The sequence below is a fragment of the Phodopus roborovskii genome, unplaced genomic scaffold, assembly GCF_943737965.1.
Source record: "Phodopus roborovskii unplaced genomic scaffold, PHOROB, whole genome shotgun sequence".
Taxonomy (NCBI): domain Eukaryota; kingdom Metazoa; phylum Chordata; class Mammalia; order Rodentia; family Cricetidae; genus Phodopus; species Phodopus roborovskii.
Genome location: NW_026126416.1, coordinates 34,986,872 through 35,009,224, shown reverse-complemented (window position 1 = coordinate 35,009,224; position 22,353 = coordinate 34,986,872). Strand labels below are relative to the sequence as shown.

General features: G+C 45.3%; 1 protein-coding gene across 2 annotated transcripts; it reads left to right on the top strand.

Annotated features, from left to right (window-relative positions):
* The first annotated feature begins 7,106 nt into the window (after nt 1-7,106).
* On the top strand, nt 7,107-22,126 carry Thbs1 (thrombospondin 1). 2 transcript variants are annotated; one of them, XM_051183713.1, is made up of 22 exons: nt 7,107-7,329; nt 7,875-7,969; nt 8,133-8,692; nt 9,468-9,543; nt 9,800-9,999; nt 10,093-10,215; nt 10,923-11,016; nt 11,979-12,152; nt 12,664-12,840; nt 13,142-13,315; nt 13,591-13,718; nt 13,818-13,970; nt 14,293-14,511; nt 14,926-15,033; nt 15,558-15,717; nt 15,852-15,970; nt 17,454-17,688; nt 17,873-18,100; nt 18,278-18,549; nt 18,952-19,049; nt 19,155-19,294; nt 19,999-22,126. In XM_051183713.1, exons 1-22 carry the CDS (start codon nt 7,121-7,123, stop codon nt 20,004-20,006), a joined length of 3,750 nt encoding a protein of 1,249 aa, XP_051039670.1. In that variant the 5' UTR covers nt 7,107-7,120; the 3' UTR covers nt 20,007-22,126. The 2 variants fall into 2 exon arrangements, with proteins under 2 accessions (XP_051039670.1, XP_051039669.1); XM_051183712.1 differs by having other exon boundaries at nt 9,797-9,999.
* The last annotated feature ends 227 nt before the right edge of the window (nt 22,127-22,353 follow it).

Sequence of the window (22,353 nt, the reverse complement as noted above, 5' to 3'; positions counted from 1 at the left end):
TATATTTATTTTGGAAGCTTTGTGAGACAGGGTCTCTCTTTGTAGCCTAGGCTTCCCTCCAAAGTGCTGGATTACATGTGTGTATCACTTGGCATTGTCTATATTTCCACACCTATAACACTTGCAGGAAGGCATAAGACAGGGGTTCTGTGCGTGTTATCCTGAACACCGCTTGACGCCTCTGCCTCAGTCATGGTTCCAGGAGACTTCCAAAGCTCTATCCCTCTTCAATCTCCAAAGAAGGATTCGAGGTAGAGGGTTTTGTTTTACACAAGAAATATCAAATTATGGATTTAACATTAGGTAAAATGGATGTTTCTATTGTGATTAATTGGGGCTGGCGCAGTGGCAGGTCAAGACTAGGTGGCAGGAGGAATAACCTTACTCCTTACATGTTTCCTTTAAACAAGGCAAGTCTCAACACACTCAAAACAAAATAGCAGTACTAGCCCCTATGTGCTACTATGGCAAGGGGGATTGGCCAGGGCCCTCTGCACCTTCTCTCCCATCCCAAGTCAAGGCAACCTCTGAACTATATAGCCTTGTATCATATCTGCACTTTCACTAACCTGCTAAGTGCCTAGCTTGTAGAAACCCCAGGTATGTTCACACAGCCTTATCTGTAGTTAGGCATCCCTTTAAAAGTCTATAAAAGCCAGGAATCTCCTTTACTCTCTTATCCCAGCAACCCCTGCTTCTCCTAAAAAATCCATTCCAGTCCTTCTAGCTATTGAACCCAGAAAGAATCTTCATCATCTAAAACAATACCACAAGAAATGGGGATAAATAAGTGTTGGTGCTGCACACTTCTGTAGCCCTCCTCCCCAGGCTGTGGTCTCTCGTCTGCATTTCAAACTTGGTTTCTCCTCCATCATCCACATTCAGCCAGGCAGAACGACATGACCATTGGTGTTCTGCCTCAGACCTCTCATCTTCAGCTTAGACTTTGGTGGGCATCAGGGAGACCCATATGAGGAAAGCTAGTCATTTCTTCATTTCGTACAGAAGTGACCACAAACCACATGGCAATGTCTTTCTGCTATGTCTCTTTACGGAGGCTCACATGTGTGTCTGTCGTGTTAGCACTAATGACCAAATGAGAAAGAGAACAGGAAGTCACTCAATACAGACAAACATTGCCTTTCAATTCTCTGGTTTATAAGTCTTACTCTGGCAAAACTTCATGAAGGTCCCTCTGGTGTCTTGGCATGTGGGGGGCCCTGAAACTCAGATTTCATCAGCTTGGTGGTAAATATCCTAGTTCACTCCTACTTATTCTTCTACCCAAGCTAAAACCCAAGCTATTAGAGTCAGCAAGGCCATGGCACTGGGTGCTACATCTCAGAGAGGATGAACACCTGTCAAGAGAAAGGGGAAGGATGAACTCATCCACATGCCCACTACTTGAGGATCTTGGCACAAAGAAGGATGAAGAAAATTGCTAGAATTCTGAGGAAAAGTCAGAATTTGGAATTGTAGCAAGTGGATTCCAGGTCACTCAGTTCTTTATAACTATTACTGTATTTTATCCTGGCTACATCCTAAGGAGAAGTGCAAGCAGACGGATGAGGGAGCTAGAGGAATGAAAGATGGAAAGAAACAGAGGAGATATTATGAGAAAGAGGAGATGAGAGAGACTGGGAAAAGGTGAACGAGAAAGGAAAGAACACAGAAGAAAATCAGAGATGGGGCAACCAGAGACAGCCAAGCTCCCCATCCTCCTCATCCTCGGAACAGCCGTGTTACATCAGTGTCAGAGTAAAGTCAAATAGCTTTTTTTAAAAAACCATACACTCTTAAATTAGAAACAGTGATGGCTCTTTTGGCTCAGGTTCTACAAAATCCAAGTTGGCATGGTCTTACAAAAAGAATAAAAGGGAAAAACGACCTCCTGGATGATTGATGTCCTTGTAAACACAGGCCCAAAAATTCAGCCATCTGGGCACTGTCCACACGTTTCAGAGGACTTCACCCATACTTCATTTGGATGCCAATCTCCATGTCATAATCAATCTTTAGAATTGTTCACACAACCCAAGCGGTGGTCAGGTTGTTCTTTATGTTTGTTTGTCTTATTCCTTTACTGACACTCATCGTTTTCTTCCAAGAAAAATGCCAGAAAATTTGGAAATATTGCCTAATCTGGAGTGTACATGCGAAGACTTCAGATGTGAAGGAGCTAGTCGAACCTTAGGAAAGTTCGAGTCTTTAAAGGAGGCAGTGTTCAATCAGCCTCTAAAGCAAAACTCCATCATGGAAGGTCTGGGAACTTCACTGTTTCAGTCAAATCCATGAGTTTCTTTATCAGGGACCTCTGAAGGAAGCCCAGTGAGTCACCAAGTCACTGGGTAGGAACACACCTGTCCTGAGAATGCAGACTAACGACCTAGCACTTGACATCTTACCTCAGGGGCTTCCCAGTGTGTAGTCCTCACCTCAGGGAATAATTCCAAAGTCACTGCTGTTGTGGGGATCACAAGATCTAGGCCTTTTCAATCTCAGCAAGAAAAACAAGTGAGAACTCACATTCTTCTCCTTGGTATGCCAGCTTAGCTATACTTCTTTTTAAAATAGTCGTTGTATACGGTTGTATACATATGGTACTATGTAGTGCACATAGCCATTTTCACGAAAGTGCGTGTTGGAATCAAGTATCTTCTTCCATATTCCCCTCCCTCTCCCCTTTTCTCTCCTAGGCAGTTTCACTTCAAATTTCATGACATGTATACATACATGACTGTGTATATGGCATGAACTAAGACCTAGGAATCACATATGAGAAAGAACATCTCTGTCTTTCCAAAACTGCCTTCACTTGCTTGATCGGCTTACCTTTGGTGGCATCCATGTTTCCCATAAATGACATAACTTTGTTCTTCTTTGTGGCTGAAGAAATCGACACTGTGCATATGTAGCACATTTTCTCTATTTGGGAACACTTGGGTTAGACCAGTAACTCCAGTGGAGTTTTGCAAGGAGTGCTGATGTGTAAACATCTCCTACACATGTTGATTTGAAGTCCTATGGGTAAATGCTTGGGTTCAGTGTAGCCACTCAAATGGTAGGTCTATTTTTAGTTTTTTAAAGAACACCCCTACTGATTTCCATAGTGCCGAGACAAGTTTACATTCCAACTGGCCATGAATAAAAGTCACCTTCAACTTGGCCTGGGAAATGGCTTGGTGAGCAAAGCCCTTGCTGTGCAAGCACGAGGGACTAAATTTGCATCCCCGAGACCCACATAAAAAGTCAGATATAATCCTAGCAAGAGGATATAAGGGATTTACTGGCTAGTCAGGCTAGCTGGTTACTGAGCCACATGTTCAAAGAAAGACCTTGTCTCAAAGAATAAGGTGAAAAGCAATAAGGGAAGACATTTGACATCATCTTCTCTCTCTCTCTCTCTCTCTCTCTCTCTCTCTCTCTCTCTCACACACACACACACACACACACACACACACACACTCACACCTTTCAGCCAAATGTGCGACTCTTGCACAAAGCCAAGATGCTCCCTAGGACTCCCATTTGCAGGCAGAATATTAACATCGCACTCTACAAATGAGTTGACCAGTGCTATGTTAAATAAAGAAGTCCTTCCTTCGTGGCGACTAGAAACGGGAGTCCAGACTGCCTCCCACCACATAAGTCTGCCTGAAGAGTAAAAGCCATCTGCAGCTCTAAGGCCAACAGTAGAAGAGAGAATAAGGCAACTTACTTGGAAAGTTTTATATTAAACAAACAAAAAAAAGAGCAACATTTTAAAAAGCAGGTGAAGAGGCTATGAAGGGTTTAATCTGTGACCTGTCTTTATTTCTGTCCCCTACCAGAGTAAAAAGAGATTCTAGTCAAGTAGGGGCAGAAGGAAAGAAAGAAGTCACTCTCAGATATGGCATCATGGTTCTAAACAACAGAAGACAAGAGCAAACCATATTAAATAACAAGCACGTGTCATAAAGGCACCCAGAGGCAGCCTGGCCTGTGGAGTTGGTAGATTTGGTAGTTCAAAATTATGTTTTTTAATAGCTAAGATATGGAAAAAGGCTAGAGGTCCATCAACTGACAAATGGAAAAAGGAAATGAAGTATATGTACACAAAGGGAATTTTATTCAGCTCTAAAAATAATGAAATTATAACATTTGCAGGGAAATGGACAGAACCAGATATTATGTTAAGTGGAATAAGACAGACTTGCAAAGACAAATGATACATTTTCTTTAGTATGCAGAATCTAGATTTAAAGGGGAGACAGTAGTAAGGGAGCTATGGGAGGGGACCATGAGACCTAGCAGGAAGGGCAGAGAAGCAGTGAGAATAATAAATGTAAGACAAAGAAGCAGGAGGGCCATTTGTGCTTCTACTTGCAGTGATATAGTATTTATGATTCATTAAAGCTTGACTGAGGATTCAGAAAAGCAGACAGCCTCAAACTATAGAGATCAGCTTGTGGTGATACACTCCTTTAATCCCAGTAGCCAGAAGCTAGAAGATGTTGGTACATACCTTTAATCCTAGGACTCAAGATTAAGAGATAGACAAACAGATCTCTGTGAGTCCAAGGCCACCCAGATCATCACAAGAGTGAATCAGTCAAAAAAAGAATTATAGCTCATGCCTTTAATCACAACATTAGGGAAGTATATAAGACAGAAACAAGGTCTCAGAGAGACATTCATTCTCTAGGCACACTGAGGAGAGGCAGCCCTTTCAGCCTGAGCTAGAGGTGAGAGCTAGTGGCTGGTGGCATTGCTTTTCTGACATTCAGCTTGAGTTTTGAACCCCAATATCAGGCTCTGGATCTTTTATTTATTCATGTTACATCAATTCACTGAGGACACACACACACAGAGGAGATGGGGAGGGAGAGGCACACAGACAAATGCACACATACACTGTATCCACATATGAAAGTTGGTAACTCTTTCCTCTCCCCATGATTCTCTACAGTGTCCCATGAGTAGGCTGGATCTCTGATGTGGTGATCCGGTACAGGTGAAAGTCTAACAGCTGCCTAGGAGCCTCATCCCCTGAAACCTTGTTTTCACCAGGACAGCTGACTGCCTGCCATGTTGTGTTTAGGGAAAGACTGTGTTTATATTCAACATCTCCTAGACCACTGTCAGCTTTCTCTAACAACAAAGCTCTTCCAGGATGCAGTGTCTGAAAAGCATGGAGGAGGTCAAAATCTGTCTTGGATTGCTGAGCTGCATGTGAGCTGTCCACACCCCTCAGTCTGGGCAGCACATGGCCAGAAGGGGTAGCATATGGCCTGAAGGGGCAGCACTTGCTTGCTCCTGTTCATCTGCACGGATGTGTGGATGGGTTTATACACAGAGAGAAACATCTTAACGTCTATCTCTTCTACTCACCTCTGTGGCACAGTATCAAGAGAGAAGAGGATCCCAACACTGTCACCTGCCCTCCCCCCCCAGGAACAGTTAGTTCCTAGGGGAGTGCTAAGCAGGAAATTTTAAATAAGCACCTTTCACAGAGCAAAGGGAACCGGAAGTGAAGAACAAGCATGGCTGCTGATTCCAGAATCTTCATTGTGCGGATGAGTCAGTGCCCGTGACTTCAAGGACAAGAATCTAACTTGACTAATCATCCAGTAGAAAGTTTTACTCCTCGTTCTGACTATCTGAAGTCACTTATCTAAAAGAGGCTCTTGCTGTGTAGCCTGGGTAACTAGGTAACACTGTGCAAGCCCCCTCCTGCGTACATGCGTACATGCACACGGCACGGGCACCTTGTCACAGAACACTCCCACACAAGGAAAGAAAGTGGAAATTGCTGTGTGATGAGCATAAAGTTGTGGGTGTTTCCGAGAGCTGGGAATCGAGCCAGGTATAACTGATAAGGGGAGGGAAGCCCAACGGTCCCCCGCCCTGCCCCTGTCCTGACTCTGCTGAAATCCTTATTTGGTAATGCCTTTACCTGGGTCCCTGAACTGAGGGCCAAGCCTGTTCACACAGGACCACAGCTGGGGAAGCATCACCACTGACGTCCCTTCCTAAAGAGATGAATGGAATTCCAGGAAGCTGGAGTCATCTTGGCTTGGGACCGGTGGCATGAAGACCAGACTTCAGAGACGGGAGCATCAGGCAGCAGCCTGCTCATGGAAATGTGTATACCAACAGAAATGTAACCCAGACCTCGGTTTCGGGAACCGAAATGAAAAGAACGTTTAGGGAGAAAAATGGGGAATAAAATAATAAGTGGAGAATAATTTATTATTCTACGGGCCGGTTCTGTAAATAGTGCCAGACGGTTCAGCAAATTCTCCAACCAGTCACGTTAAGAAACACGAGTGGGCACAAAACAACATTTCAAGACACAATTTCAGTTTTGGCTTGTGAGAGCTGGGCATAAGGAATTCGCTTCCTTAAGAAGCCACTAGAAACTCTCCGCCGAGATCCCCTAAATCAGAATACATTTACCGCCCCCAAGCGGCCATCTGAGGAAGCACAATAGAACTGGAGAACTCTGGACTTGGGGCAGTGGAAAGGCGACCTCGGCACACCATCCTGCTGCTGGCGCTGACTACTCCGCACTTGCCACCCTTAGTGGATCAGGCGGAGGGCAGGCTTGCGGGACAAGAGTGGAGCGCAAAGCACAGATGGTGCGAGATCCCCCACCCCACCAGAATAGACCCAAGAGGCAGCTTCTTTATTAAAGAGATCGGACACATTAACCGTTTCACTTTTATTTTTAAACCCAGACATTCTCAATCTCCAACTTTCTCCGTCATTGAGGCATTCAAGGAGACAGGCTTTAGTGAAAGCCCCCTTAAAGGGTCTCAGGTGGTCCCCAAAGTAGCATCGTGTCTGGGAACCCTCAAGCAGGGTGTTTCCAGCCCCCGTGGCGCAAGAGCCTAAGCGCTAAGTCTGAGTATGCCAAGCCTGCGTGGGTGGAGACCTATTTTTCTGAGAAGTTCCAGGGCTCCTGTACCCGATCAGCGTCTCCCCCTTCACTTTCAGCTCACTGCACGCGGGGGGGGGGGGGAAGGGGGGCGGGGAGAGGAACCCGTGTCGTCGTCACACACACCCCGCACCCCCCGCCGCTTCCTGCCCCGACTCCTATTGGCCAGGACGATACCCAAGAATGTGAGCGTCCCTTTAAATGGTCCAGGGCTCCTCTGCCGAGCCAGCCACTGCCCGGAGTCAGCCGGCCTCATTGGACTCCTGCAAGCAATCCCGACACAGCTACCCGATCCCGCCACTGTCTCTCCGGGCGCACCGGCCGCCTCAGCGTCTCCACCAGACTCGGTGTCCTTGTCCTTCGCTGCACCTTTGCCACCACTCCCGGCTGCTGCGCCCGGGTGCACATAGGTAAGCCACCAATTGTCGCTGCCAAGCACCTGGCCAGCCACCTCAGGCCCCTATGGTGCAGATGGTCGAGCAACTCCCTATCTTCCTACTCTTCGATCTTGCCCTAACTGTCCCTCATTATGCCCAGTTCTAACCGCTTGAAAGAACTTTTCCGAGCTGGTTCTCTCCAGCCTTAGGGATAGCAAACACCTCCTGAACACCTCAAGAACTTCTCATTCAAGTAGTCTTTAGGTTGCCTCTGACCTTGCAAACGTCCATGTCCCCAAATACATTCTGTAGTCCTGTCTAAAGGACCCAAGGAAAAACCCCAAATCACGTTATGCCCCTCATCCTGGAACAACACAATCCCCTGCCTCTGGAGCTCTTAGTTTTTACTGGGTGCTCTCTGGAAAGTAAGTCCTTTTGCCTTTCTTTGAAGCACAAGTAGGACGGATGCACACACACACACACACACACACACACACACACACACACACACACACCTGCCCTCCCACCTTGCTTTTGTCCTGGTTTCTGACTCTAACCACCTCTGCTTCTTGCTACAGGCTGAGTGCTGGGCACAAAGGCTCCACCATGGAGCTGGCCTGGGGACTAGGTGTCCTTTTCCTGTTGCATGTGTGTGGCAGCAATCGTATTCCAGGTGAGTGTCCGATTCTCTCTCTCTCTCTCTCTCTCTCTCTCTCTCTCTCTCTCTCTCTCTCTCTCTCTCTTCATCACTTAGCTCTCACTCTGCCCCCTCCCAGCCAGGATCTTACACCCTGGAGCCCAGCCTAGAAAGCTGATTGTCCTTTCCCACCTTACAGAGTCTGGGGGAGACAACAGTGTCTTTGACATCTTTGAAATCATCGGAGCTGCCCGCAAGGGCTCTGGCCGCAGACTGGTGAAGGGCCCTGACCTGTCCAGCCCAGCTTTCCGGATTGAAAATGCCAACCTGATTCCCGCTGTGCCTGATGACAAGTTCCAAGACCTACTGGATGCTGTGTGGGCTGACAAAGGCTTCATCTTCCTGGCTTCCTTGAGGCAGATGAAGAAGACTCGGGGCACACTCCTGGCTGTGGAGCGGAAAGATCATACTGGCCAGATCTTCAGTGTGGTCTCCAATGGCAAAGCAGGCACCCTGGACCTGAGTCTGAGCCTGCCAGGGAAGCAGCAAGTGGTGTCAGTGGAGGAAGCCCACCTGGCCACTGGCCAGTGGAAGAGCATCACTCTGTTTGTACAAGAAGACAGGGCCCAACTCTACATTGACTGTGAGAAGATGGAGAGCGCTGAGCTGGATGTGCCCATCCAGAACATATTTACCAGGGATTTGGCCAGTGTTGCCAGGCTCCGGGTTGCAAAGGGAGATGTCAATGACAATTTTCAGGTAAATCTTCTTACCTGTCACAAGAGCTATGTGGAGATGTCTGTAGACTAGAGTATTCCCAAACGTAGGGGGCATCAGACACCCCCCAGAGGGCTGGTTAAATCATACTGCTACCCCAAACCTCAGGGTTTCAGATTTGGTAGGTGAGGTGAGGGACCTGAGAAATTACACTTCTAATAAGAAGATGCAGGGGCCTGGGAACCATGCTTCCTACGCTATCCAGAGAGATAAGAAACGGTTTTCCCTATTATACTCAGCCTGTTCCTGTATCAGACATTACTTACATGCTCTCAGGAAAAGGATACTTTGTCAGCATTTGAGTCCCTGGGCAGGGTGTTCTGGGTGCTTCCAGTCTGGATCCAAGGTAGGAGTAGCAGTCGGGCCTGTGCTGCTGTAGCTTGTTTTTTCTCTTCTCATCCTCCCCTCCCCCAAGTGTGGCTTTGAACGCCCACATTAACTCTTTGACACTGGGGAGTATTAGAGTATCCTGTCCTCCAGACTTGGGATCAGATTCCATTTCCTGTGTACCCCAAGCAGTCTGATAACTAGATAACTGGATTCTTTGTAAAATGCTCAAGTTGGCAGAAAACACAATTGGGATTTTGAAGTTGTTTGGCAATGTATGTCTGTGTGATATTTTGGCAGGGTGTCTTAAAACAGTTCTTTTAAACTTTCCGGGCACTCACCACATGCTCTTCCAGGCTGAATGAGACAGGCTGCCCCACCCCCCCACCCCCACTGCTAGCATTCTACAATGTGTGTCCTCTACCCACAGGGGGTGCTGCAGAATGTGAGGTTTGTCTTTGGAACCACCCCAGAAGACATTCTCAGGAACAAAGGCTGCTCCAGCTGTGAGTACCCCTGTGTCACTGAGATTTGGGGAAATTCCACCAAAACACCCTGAGAAATGCAAGCAACATTTATTTGTACACAACATCCCAGGGGAACATAGTTGATGTATACAAAAGTGACCCTCAAAAGGTCCTCCACACATGCATGCACCAGCTCCACACTCATCCCTCATCCCAAATGAAATGTCTTTTACAACCTGAAGAGGAGCTGGCGAGATCAGCTGGTAACGTCTTCCTATTGCTTATTTCTTAGCAGCTACCAACGTCCTCCTCACCCTTGACAACAATGTGGTAAATGGTTCCAGCCCTGCTATCCGCACCAACTACATTGGGCACAAAACAAAGGACCTGCAAGCCATCTGCGGCCTCTCTTGTGACGAACTATCCAGCATGGTCCTGGAACTCAGGGGCCTGCGCACCATCGTGACCACACTCCAGGACAGCATCCGCAAAGTGGTCAGTGGCCTCTGCTCCCATTTGCTGCCCTTGAGGATCACCATAGGTGGTCCCATGGGAGACTGGACACTCATGAGCCTTCTCCCCTTTCAGACGGAAGAGAACAGAGAGCTGGCCAGTGAGCTGAGGCGGCCTCCCCTCTGCTTCCACAATGGAGTCCAGTACAGGAACAATGAGGAATGGACTGTAGACAGCTGCACTGAGTGCCACTGCCAGGTAGGGGACACTCACAAACTACAATCAGAATTGGTGGCATATGTCTCAGGAGATACTCAAATGACCACACACATTTCCAAATGCCTGTACCAATGTGATTTTTTTCTTTAATATGTAATTATGACACCTGCAAATTCCTTTTTAACTGTCAGTTTATCAAAGTCTTAATTATATAGCAGGTAGAGTAGCTAAGAGAACAAATCTCACTAAACACTGGAATAATTTAGTCGCTTTAGTTCAAAGACTGAGTATTGAATGTCAGGTACATAAAACCTGCTTAGAACATTTTTTTCTGACCAGCCCTGATTTGTATTCAGCTCTGGCAAGGAGGTTCTTGTAACACTATTCAGATCTCCACCTCATCAGGAAAAGTAAAGTTTAAATGCAAACCACTGGTTCAAATTCCCATTTTTCTTCGGTATGTGATGATAAAGTTGTGTCTACATTTGAGATACTGATACGAGCTACACAGTTTGTTGATTTCCCTTATACAACTGTGTTGTTCTGTAACTTCCACACCTGCCTGAGTAGCAGTTAAAAAGAACATTCCAAAGCATGGAGTGAGAATTAACTCTGCAACTATGTGATGCCGAGGATGGCAGATCCAGCAGAGACATGAGTCATGGCTTATAATGGAAACATCACAGCAAGCTCCTCTCTGCAATATGCTTGGTAACATATTTTCCTCTCATTCATTTGCCTTGCAGAATTCAGTTACCATCTGCAAAAAGGTGTCCTGCCCCATCATGCCCTGCTCCAATGCCACTGTTCCTGATGGTGAATGCTGCCCACGGTGTTGGCGTAAGTTCCTAAAATTCAGTAACCATTCTTCAGTCGCTAGCTCAGTTTGGGGACATCCTGACAGCTCAACACATCACTGGAGCCCAGCCCCTTCTAGCTCCATCAGACATTTCCAGACAGATTCTTGCAAACAGACTTGGGTAACTAGAAGCTAGTCTATTGGTCTATTGAACAGAGCCCAAACCTTCATGGTGACCAAATCTTAACCACCTATCTGGATTATGGCATAGGCAATGATCTTGATAGAGTTTATAGATTCTGGTGTTATGCTGTGAGAAGAGATGAATATGGCAGTAGCTTGCTTTTAGAAATTAACTTTTTGGTTAGAGAAAATTGTCCACCAGAGAAGTAATAGAAACTGGTGTAGGCATTGGATCAAGGCTTGAACAGATGCCTGTTTTATCTGCAGTGCTAGGAGGCCTAAGAGATTAGCATCTGTTGAAGCTCCTGGGTAATAAAAGAAATCAGCTACTATATAGCTGTGTGACATTCTGCCTCTGGGGCTTGTTGCCAGTGTAATCACTTTGTTGAGGAGACATTTTAATGCAGAAAGCACACCTCATAAAAGTGACTCATCATGGATCAGAAAGAAATCAGGGTGTCAGTTGCTCTTTACATACACACACACACAACACACACAACACATACACACACAGTCCTAAACTGAAACTTCCTGTAGGAGCTTTTCTTGTACCCAATAGTCCAGGTGATGAGGTGAAAAATCATAGGTTCAAATCACTTACCTAAATGGACCAAGGGAGTACCTGGTCTATACCTGGTCTAGTCCTATGTATTTGTTAACCATACTTCCATAAAGCTAGGAGTATGGAAAAAAAAGAAGGATGTCAAAAAGAAACCCTATTGCTTTGCAACCTCTGGCAATGAAAGGCCCTAAACAGAGCCCTCCAAAGAGCAGTTTGTCCTAGACATTAGGTGACAAATGACCCCATTTCTCCCCACAGCCAGTGACTCTGCTGATGACGGCTGGTCCCCCTGGTCTGAGTGGACTTCCTGCTCTGCAACATGCGGCAATGGAATTCAGCAACGTGGTCGCTCCTGTGACAGCCTCAACAACAGATGTGAGGGCTCTTCAGTACAGACAAGGACCTGCCACATCCAGGAGTGTGACAAGAGATGTAAGCGCCATGGCCACCAAGGGGTGGCCATCTCACTTCTCAGTGCTCATCGCCAAGAGCAGCTCCATAGCAAAGAGCCTGAGGACACAGGGTCCAGGCTTGGGCTCTGGATCTCAATCACTCCTCACCTCTGCACTCTTGAGCATGACCTTCCCTCCCCCTCCCCAAGGCTCCTCCTCATCTATAACATGGGAGTAATAACCATTCTTGATAACATTTTATCGGGCATTTTCTCTAGATAATGCACATGAAACAATTAGAATTAGAGCTTAGTTTTTGGCCAGCAACCTATAAATGTTGGGCAATTGACATTAGCTCACACAGACAGCTAAATACCATCTTTACCTTTTCTGTGCTAGAAAAGCTTCTCCATCGACACTGGCATGTGCCAATAGTTTCTACTGCCCACTAGTTTAAGTTGCCATTTATCACTTTGCTGGAATTATTGATGTCTGAGACTTTTGCCCCCTCCAAGGCAGCACCATTTGTGACCATCACATTTGCCTTTCAGTTAAGCAGGATGGTGGCTGGAGTCACTGGTCCCCATGGTCATCTTGTTCTGTGACCTGTGGTGATGGTGTTATCACAAGGATCCGGCTCTGCAACTCTCCCAGCCCCCAGATGAATGGGAAGCCCTGTGAAGGAGAAGCTCGGGAGACCAAAGCCTGCAAGAAAGAAGCCTGCCCAAGTAAGTGTGGGCCTGACCCAGGGACACATGGGAGCTAGCTCTACCCAGCTGGTGGCCTCATATCTGTGGCCTCCTGTTCAGTGAACCGTCAAGCATAGGACATCACTCACTAGGGAAACAAACATACAGAAATCCTGCATGTTCTGCAGCTTCTTCTGGTGAAAACCAGAAAGAAAACCATTCCAACCATCCCCAGTTCCTAAACATTCTCCCCATGGGCCAGGTTAGAAGGCATTTCTGACAAGCTCAGGACAAGCTTCTGGGACAGCTAAGGCACCTGAAAACTGTCGTTTTCTTACAGTCAATGGAGGCTGGGGTCCCTGGTCACTGTGGGATATCTGCTCTGTCACCTGTGGAGGAGGAGTGCAGAGACGCAGCCGACTCTGTAACAACCCCATACCCCAGTTCGGTGGCAAAGACTGTGTTGGTGATGTCACTGAAAATCAAGTTTGCAACAAGCAGGACTGTCCAATTGGTAAGCTGGGAAGTCAGGAACAAAACGACCCTGGGAATTGCCTGTTTTAAGAATGCCACAGTCAGCACTCACGGGGGGGGGGGGGGGGGGGGGGAAGGTGGGGGCCGTCCAGCTTTGTTTGATTGGTCCTGGCAGTCTGATTACTCTAAGATGTAGGTGGGCCATTACCAGTAACAGAGACCCTACAAAGTCTTATTCTGTATCATTTTTAAGTAGCACACGGCAGTAACAGCAACTTAGATCCAACCATTTACCTGTCTCTTACCTCATCTCAGATGGATGCCTGTCCAATCCCTGCTTTGCTGGTGCCAAGTGTACTAGCTATCCTGATGGTAGCTGGAAATGTGGTGCATGTCCTCCTGGCTACAGTGGAAATGGCATCCAGTGCAAAGATGTCGATGAGGTAAGCCACCAATGGCTCTAAGTTATCAGAATGGAGAAAACAGCTAATGTGACCCAGGGCATTTGCCAAGTGTTAAGCAAATTCTCATTTCATCCATAGTGCAAAGAAGTACCTGATGCCTGCTTCAATCACAACGGAGAGCATCGGTGTAAGAACACAGACCCTGGCTACAATTGTCTTCCCTGCCCACCACGATTCACTGGCTCACAGCCCTTTGGCCGAGGTGTTGAGCATGCCATGGCCAACAAACAGGTACAGTGGAGAAGTAGGCCAGAGTAGAGGAGGGCTGTCCTTGACAGAAAGGACTGAATATACAGTCTTAGATGTGTCATTGGGCAGCCAACATGTTTGAGAATGCTGTGCTGAAAGGAGCTGAGCAGTTCCAAGAAAATTCAATGTAAAACATTATTTGCTGGTAGCCTGGATATACTCAGAGAGAATGGAAAGGGACAGGGGAATACCACCTTTCTCCTAACGAAACCTCTGTCTGCTTCAGGACGGGAGGGATCTGGGCTCTATGGTGTCTTGGCACTCTTGAACGTTCTATGATAGCATTGGGATGCTGTACCCTCAGGTGTGCAATCCACGAAACCCCTGCACAGACGGGACACACGACTGCAACAAGAATGCCAAGTGCAACTACCTGGGCCACTACAGTGACCCCATGTACCGCTGTGAATGCAAGCCTGGCTATGCAGGCAATGGCATCATCTGCGGAGAGGACACGGACCTGGACGGCTGGCCTAATGAGGACCTGGTGTGTGTGGCCAACGCAACTTACCACTGCAAAAAGGTACAGCCAAGTTCCCTTGTGGGCTTCCCTCTCGGGAATGTGCCAAGGAATTCTGAGTGTTGAAAAACTGCAAATAAAACAGATTAAACCTTCCAGATGCAGTAGGGCATTGACTCTCATTAACATGGAGTCATTTCGTGCCAAGATCTCAAATGGGACAGGCTCTTTTGACATCTGTCAAAAGAGTCAATTGTTCTGTTCAAAAAGACTGTTCTACTGGTGCCTTGCGGAGTATGACTTATGGTCCCAGCATGTATGGACTCCACAAAACTAACCTCCCAAGATACCTTCTGTGGCTTCACCTTGCCATAAACCTAAGCGTTCTATCAGGATATCCCAGTGTGGTCCTTCGTGTATGTGCCAACAAGCAAGGGAATGCTAACTACAGCTGCCATGTGTGTCTCCTTTTCTTAGGACAACTGCCCCAACCTTCCCAACTCAGGGCAGGAAGACTATGACAAAGATGGAATTGGTGACGCCTGTGATGACGATGATGACAACGACAAAATCCCAGACGATAGGGTAAGGACAAAATTCTCTCTGTTCCTCCTTCATCGCTGTGGTACAATGACAGACTAAAAGACTAGGATCTGAGGGTATTGCAGAGTGATAGCAAAAACAAACACCAAACTGATGTATGGGATAATCAGGAACTTGGCACTGTGTCCCCATAGTTTGAGGACACAGAAGCTGCTTAAAGAATTGTTATTTTCATTTTTCATCACAGCCTCCCCCAACTTGAGAAATTACAGTGAATACACATAACATTCTGTTCCCCAGATTCAATTCAGATATAATGTCTCAGTGAGTGTATTTTTATGATAGCTGAGATCCAGTATCTCTTTTAATTATAACCAAAAGAATCCAGTTTTCATCCATCATGTCATCCTGTCTTGCTATTTTACTTACAATGAATACTCAGTATATTGACCCATATAAGATAACTACTGCAGATCTTTGAGGGCTTATAACACTATGTATAGAGCTGAAGGTATCAGCTGACCTCCCAGGCAGCATCATAGAATGTCCATTTCTCCTCTTTGCAGGACAACTGCCCCTTCCATTACAACCCAGCCCAGTATGACTATGACCGAGATGACGTGGGAGATCGCTGTGACAACTGCCCATACAACCACAACCCTGACCAAGCAGACACAGACAACAACGGAGAGGGAGATGCCTGTGCTGTGGACATCGATGGAGATGGTAAGGCATTCCCTCCCTAGCTTGACGGCCTGAAGAGACAGAGACATGCGCAGTTTATTTAGTGGCTTGATGTGTGATTTGGTTGAGATATATGGGGCTGCAGGACTCAGGTCCCATCTACACCCCTTCCATAGGAATCCTCAATGAACGAGACAACTGCCAGTATGTGTACAATGTGGACCAGAGGGACACTGACATGGATGGGGTTGGAGATCAGTGTGACAACTGCCCCCTGGAACACAATCCAGACCAGGTAGGTGAACTCCTTCCAGAGTCTCTTAGTGAGGTATTGTGTCTCCCTTTCTGGGCCTCTAAAACAGTTAGTTCAATTGACTCCAAACCCTCCCATTACTGGGGTTCCCAGGAGCCCCCATTTGCAATGCATGCCTGATATGAGCCTGTGGCAAACTCTCCTAGAGCTTAGTGTGGAAACCCTGTGGCCTCAGTCTTGCTTGCTGCCACCATTAAGATAAACTACATAAAGAACTGAGACCAACAATTTTGGTCTTATCTGACACATGTAAAACAGAGGAAGGCAGTATCCAGAAGCAAAATAAGCCCCCTGTGTCATAGCTAGCAGCAGAGTCCAGTAAGAAATCAGGAAGCTAAAATACTTCTCAAAGCTGGTGAAAGTCAGATTTCTCCCAGTCTCCCAGTGAACCCAGCCTCACAGGCTCCTCCCAGCAGTGCAAACTGTAGGTGCTCCTGGTGGTGCAGATGGGTGTCAACAGATGTTCCCAGGACCAGAGAGTTTCCCTTTGTGTCATGGTGCACCATTTCTAGAGGGGGAATGCACAGCAAGCTTTCTTTTTCCTAAAATGATGGTTCAGAAAGGTTTAGCAATCAGAAATTTGAACAGAAAAACTTTTTAAGGATTTTAGAAATGAGAATTCAAGTTTCTCTTAATGTTGAACTTGAATCATGCTCAAAGCAAGATGACTTCAAGCCATTATCATAAGAAACCCTGAGTACCCTGTAGTCTTTGCTGGTCACTTGGCATTGAGAGCCCTGCTCTGAGTTTGGGTCTGCCACACATTTGAGAAATTAAATAGCATTTAACCTCACTGAATGGGTTTTTGGTTCCTCAGATTAAATTTTATAAGCAAAATCAAACATCCTACAAAAATATCAAAAGCAAAGAATATAACTACCTGCAAGAAAATATCCAGTTTTTATATGAACAGCCCCTGAGCACTTCACACATACAGAATGCTAAGCACTCTGGAAAAATCTGTTTTGAAAAAATTTTAGAGTTTGACTTTATCTGGGCCAACAGATGAAATCTTTATGGAATAGATGTAGAAAGCCAAGTGCCTCAAAAATAAAAAAGTAATTAATCTCATCCGTATTATGCTGGCAGTCTGCATAGATAGACCTCTGCCATGATTCAAGTAGTAGAAGTTGACCTGTCAATAATTTGCTGTTAATGTCAATGGGAAATTACAAAATGTACATCAGGGTATTTCACTTAATGTAAAATATAGGCAATAAGCACTGCATTCCATTGAGTGATTTAAAAATAAAATTAACTATCTCCTCAATATTCATGTAAAAATAAGGACCATGACAAAACCCTCTTTAAAACTTGATGGTTTTTCTGCAGTAATAGAGAAGTAAAAATGATCCCCACTATCCATATACAACATGGTGAATGTTCCCTGTCCCGGGGCATTGATGCTACCTTTGACCCTGGTGTGTACTATTTGATTCACCCACCATTGATGCCTCTCTTCCAGCTGGACTCTGACTCAGACCTCATAGGGGACACCTGTGACAACAATCAGGACATTGATGAGGATGGCCATCAGAATAATATGGACAACTGTCCCTACGTGCCTAATGCCAACCAGGCTGACCATGATAAAGATGGCAAAGGAGATGCCTGTGACCATGATGATGACAACGATGGCATTCCTGATGACAGGGACAACTGCAGGCTGGTGCCCAATCCTGACCAGAAGGACTCTGATGGTGAGTCACTGTGGTCACTACTAAACAGCAAAACTGACACCTTAGCTGTGTAGACAGAAGAAATAGAAATTGCATCTGAGAGGACTAAGTAACAAACACCAAGTTTTGACAAGATGGTGAATTTGTTAGTCACTCATAATAGAATTTCTGAATTTCACTGAACTTCTGCCTTCTTTGACCTTAGGTGATGGCCGAGGCGATGCCTGCAAAGATGACTTTGACCACGACAACGTGCCAGACATTGATGACATCTGTCCTGAGAATGTTGACATCAGTGAAACCGATTTCCGCAGGTTCCAGATGATTCCTCTAGACCCCAAAGGAACCTCCCAAAACGACCCTAACTGGGTTGTACGCCATCAGGGCAAAGAACTTGTCCAGACTGTAAACTGTGATCCTGGTCTTGCTGTAGGTGAGTAGTGAGCTCCTTAGTTCCTGAGGAGAATACACCAGAAGGAGGCAAATATGAATTATAACCATTGAACCTGTGGATAGGACCTATAAGCTCCCAGATAAGGATGTGTGGGAACATTGTGGAGATCTCCATGAAAGCCACAGGCTTTAATCTGACTCTGGCCTTGCTTTCTAGGTTATGATGAGTTTAATGCCGTGGACTTCAGTGGTACCTTCTTCATCAACACTGAGAGGGACGATGACTATGCTGGCTTTGTGTTCGGCTACCAGTCCAGCAGCCGCTTCTATGTTGTGATGTGGAAACAAGTTACCCAGTCCTACTGGGACACCAACCCCACAAGGGCTCAGGGATATTCGGGCCTGTCTGTAAAGGTTGTGAATTCCACCACAGGGCCTGGTGAACACCTGCGGAATGCTCTATGGCACACAGGAAACACCCCTGGCCAGGTAAAAAGCTACATAATCTAGAAGGGAAAGTTGATGGGCCCTTGGGGGGTTGGGTACAGGAGAGAGTATGCACTGGGGAGTCTTAGCTGTCAAGTTCCTAACATCCCCAACCATGGTACAAAACTATAGTGTGCTAGAAGGGAGTGGGCTCTGACCAACAGGTCCCCTTTAAGTCCTCAGGTGGCTTCAACCACTTCAAACAAAGCCCTACTTTTCTTGTCCTCTCTCTGCTTTATAATCACTGAAAAGAACAGTAAATGAGAGATACCTTGGGGAAACTCCATACTGCCCCTTCTCCAAATACAGGTCAACTCGGTGCCTTTTAAAGCAGTTTCTTGTGGAATGAAATGTGAGTCTTCAGAAGGAGCTATGTTTCAACCTTTTCTGGTCCTTTTCCTTCAGGTGCGCACCCTGTGGCATGACCCTCGTCACATAGGCTGGAAGGATTTCACTGCTTACAGATGGCGTCTCAGCCACAGACCAAAGACAGGTTACATCAGGTAAGCTCTTAGTGATTAAATTTCACTGTAGTCACACCAAATAGGCTCAAAGGATCAGACCAGGAAGTAACAGTCTCATAATGAGATTTCTTTTTTTCTGTGAAGAGTGGTGATGTATGAAGGAAAGAAAATCATGGCCGACTCAGGACCCATCTATGATAAAACCTACGCTGGTGGTAGACTAGGCCTGTTTGTCTTCTCTCAAGAAATGGTGTTCTTCTCAGACATGAAATATGAATGTCGAGGTAAGAGCAACAGTGTGAAACACATACAGTTACCATGTCTACAGACCAGTAAGGATGACAGTGACTGGAGGGTCTGATTTAAAGACGATGTTAGGGAGAGTCCTTTCTATATTGCTTTTGAGGATACCATACTAAACAGGGAGTAATATCTATGGCATCCTGAATCATAATCAGGAATATGGGCTTGCCCAGTGGTCTATGAACACAGGTCAGAGGCAGACAGTAGCAGATATCTACAAACATTAGAACTTACTGGTAACACTTCAAAGTTCTATATCTCACACTTGGCTTATGGTTTGACTCATGGTATCCCAAGATCAAGAGCAGAAAGGGTATCAGTTTTCAGTAATTACCTTGGTTTTATTGCCTCCATTTTCTTCACCACTTGATTACTTAAACTGGGAGTCTAGCATTGGACCTAGCATAGAATAAGTGCTTAGTACATATTTGATGAGACTGATGTCTGCAAGCTCAAAGGCAGAGGCATCAAGAGTAAAGTCTCACCAACAAGGCTGCCTAAGCATGACCTGAAGAAGGGTGATGCCAGGAGACATGCTGATGTGGATGGGGAGGGAGGGCTCAGGATTCTGTCCCTGTCAAAGCTAGAGAGTTAGCCCTGAGTTGCTAGCCCGATGATTAATACTAAGATGATGTGTGCCTGTTTGACAACTTTTCATTTATGTACATCTTTGTTTATTTGACAGATTCCTAAGCATCAGCTGTCAATCATAACCAGTGCTGGCATTGCACCTTCTGGAACCAAGGGCTAGAGGAAAACCCCTGCCAGCATCATTTCTCCTTGCCTTCCTTGCTTCTCTTCTTGCATAGCGCAGACTTCTAAGAGCATGTGACCTGCCTCAAAAAAATGCAGTCTTCAAATCCCAGACTCAGCACCCTCGGCCCTTAATGGTTGAGAACGCATCCTCCAAGAACATGCAGAATGACTTTGGTTTGCTTTTGTAAAAAGCAAACGCATCTATTTACTTCCCACTGGGAAGGTGCCCACTCCACTCTGCCTTACTCACAGAGTCAGGGCTCCTGTGAGGCCATCTCGGAGCTGCACTCTCGGAAGCATTTTCAGGCATGTCAGAGGGAGAAGGACCCACTAGAACTCAGCACCCAGCCACCCCTGACAGAAATCCTCAGGAGTGGGGATAGCAGGAGCCAAAGCGCTAGGGATGGTGCACACCCAAGGGACAATTGTATGAAGAAAACATGGAGGAGATGTTACTTGTTCGGTACTAAATCATTTTCAGGGGACAGAAAGACTTGCTGCATTTCCTTATGCTGACCTGTGGGAGTTAACCCAACCATTGATACAGGCACTTGAGTGAGAAAAGGGAGGGACTTCCTCCCTTTGGGTGCTTCTCACACATCACCTACAGTGGCCAGGGTGGGGGTCAGAAGTGTAAGGCCATGCTGGCTGCCCTTGGCCAGTCACGCTGGAACTGTTGGTTTATTCTGCACATACTATGTGCAGATGTAGCAGCAGCACAGGAGACCATCTCAGTGAGCTCTAGCTGTCTCTGCAGGAGGGGCAGCGCGCCTTTATTTTATGGTTAGAAAGGCACAAAATTTCTATCAACCTAACTAAAACATTCCTTTTCCTTGTTTCTTTTTTTTTTTTTTTTTTTTTTTTTCCTGTTACCATGGAGTTTTCCAATTCTCTTCTGTTTTTTTTTTTTTTTTTTTTTTTTTTTTGTTTTTTTTTTTTGTTTAACAAACGCTTTAGCAATGTAATATATTTATATCTTTCTCCCTATTCTGGAGGACCTTTCTGAAGGATTGTTACTGAAGTAGGAAGCGTGGAACTATCTGAACCATCCTCATAGTGAGTTTTTATGACTGTAAGATTGTAAATACAGATTATTTATTAACCCTGTTCTACCTGGAATTAGATTGCATATGGGAAATGTTTGCGAGCAGGTAGCTGAGGTGGACCAGCAAGTCTCTCCAAAACCAGGCCTACAGAAGCTGCTGCTCTTCGTTTTGGGGCTGGGGATGAATTATTTGGACCCCTTTGGCTTTTCCACTTTGTTTTCTCTGTCTTGTCAAGTGGAATTAGGTGGCTGCCCATTTGCACGTTTCTCCTTGTAAAGGAAGCCACAACACTCTAAGGCTAGTCCATGCCTCCTCTTGCAACCATTTCCAGGGAGAAGAAAATATAATCACCTTTCTTTTTTTATTATTACTATTATTTTCCCAAAAGAGAAAAAAGGTGGAACTTATATACAAATATTACCTCATTTGTTGTGTGACTGGGTAAAGAATTTTGGATCAAGAAGAAAGAGTTTAAGCGTCAATAAACTTAAAACTACTGTCGTGTCTAAAAAGTCAGTGTTGTATATAGCATAAAAAGCCTTTGCTGAAGACGATCCCAATAAAGAAATAGCTTTGAAGTGTTAAATATGATTTCTCAGTTCTGGGTTTTTTTTTTTTTTCCTATCATCTTGTACACCATTGCTTTATTTTTATAAATTATTTTCTCATTGCCATTGGAATAGAGATCTCAGACTATGTAGATATGCTATTTAAATAATTTATCAGGAAATACTGTCTGTAGAGTTAGTATTTCTATTTTTATATGTTTGCACACTGAATTGAAAAAAAAAAATGTTGGTTTTCCTTGTTTTAGTTTGTTTCTTTGGGTTTTTTTGTTTTTGCTTTTTTTACTCCCCAGTTTTTACTATTTGCCAATACCCTTTTTTTCTAGGAATGTGCTTTTTTGTACACATTTTTATCCATTTTACATTCTAAAACAGTGTAACTTGTATATTACTGTTTCTTATGTACAAGGAACAACAATAAAACATATGGAAATTTATATTTATACTTACTGTGTCCATGTTTATTCTGTTCTTTACTGTCTGGCTATCACAAAAGCCATTCTTAACCAATCATACATATACAGCATGACAGGAAATAGCATTCATGGTTCCTATATGGCTGACAGACACTAGACTCAGAAACACATTTGCTGTATTTCTGGAAGAAACAAAAAAAAAAAAAAAAGAATGGGTCTGCCACATGAAACCCTTAAAATATAAACGACCCAAATG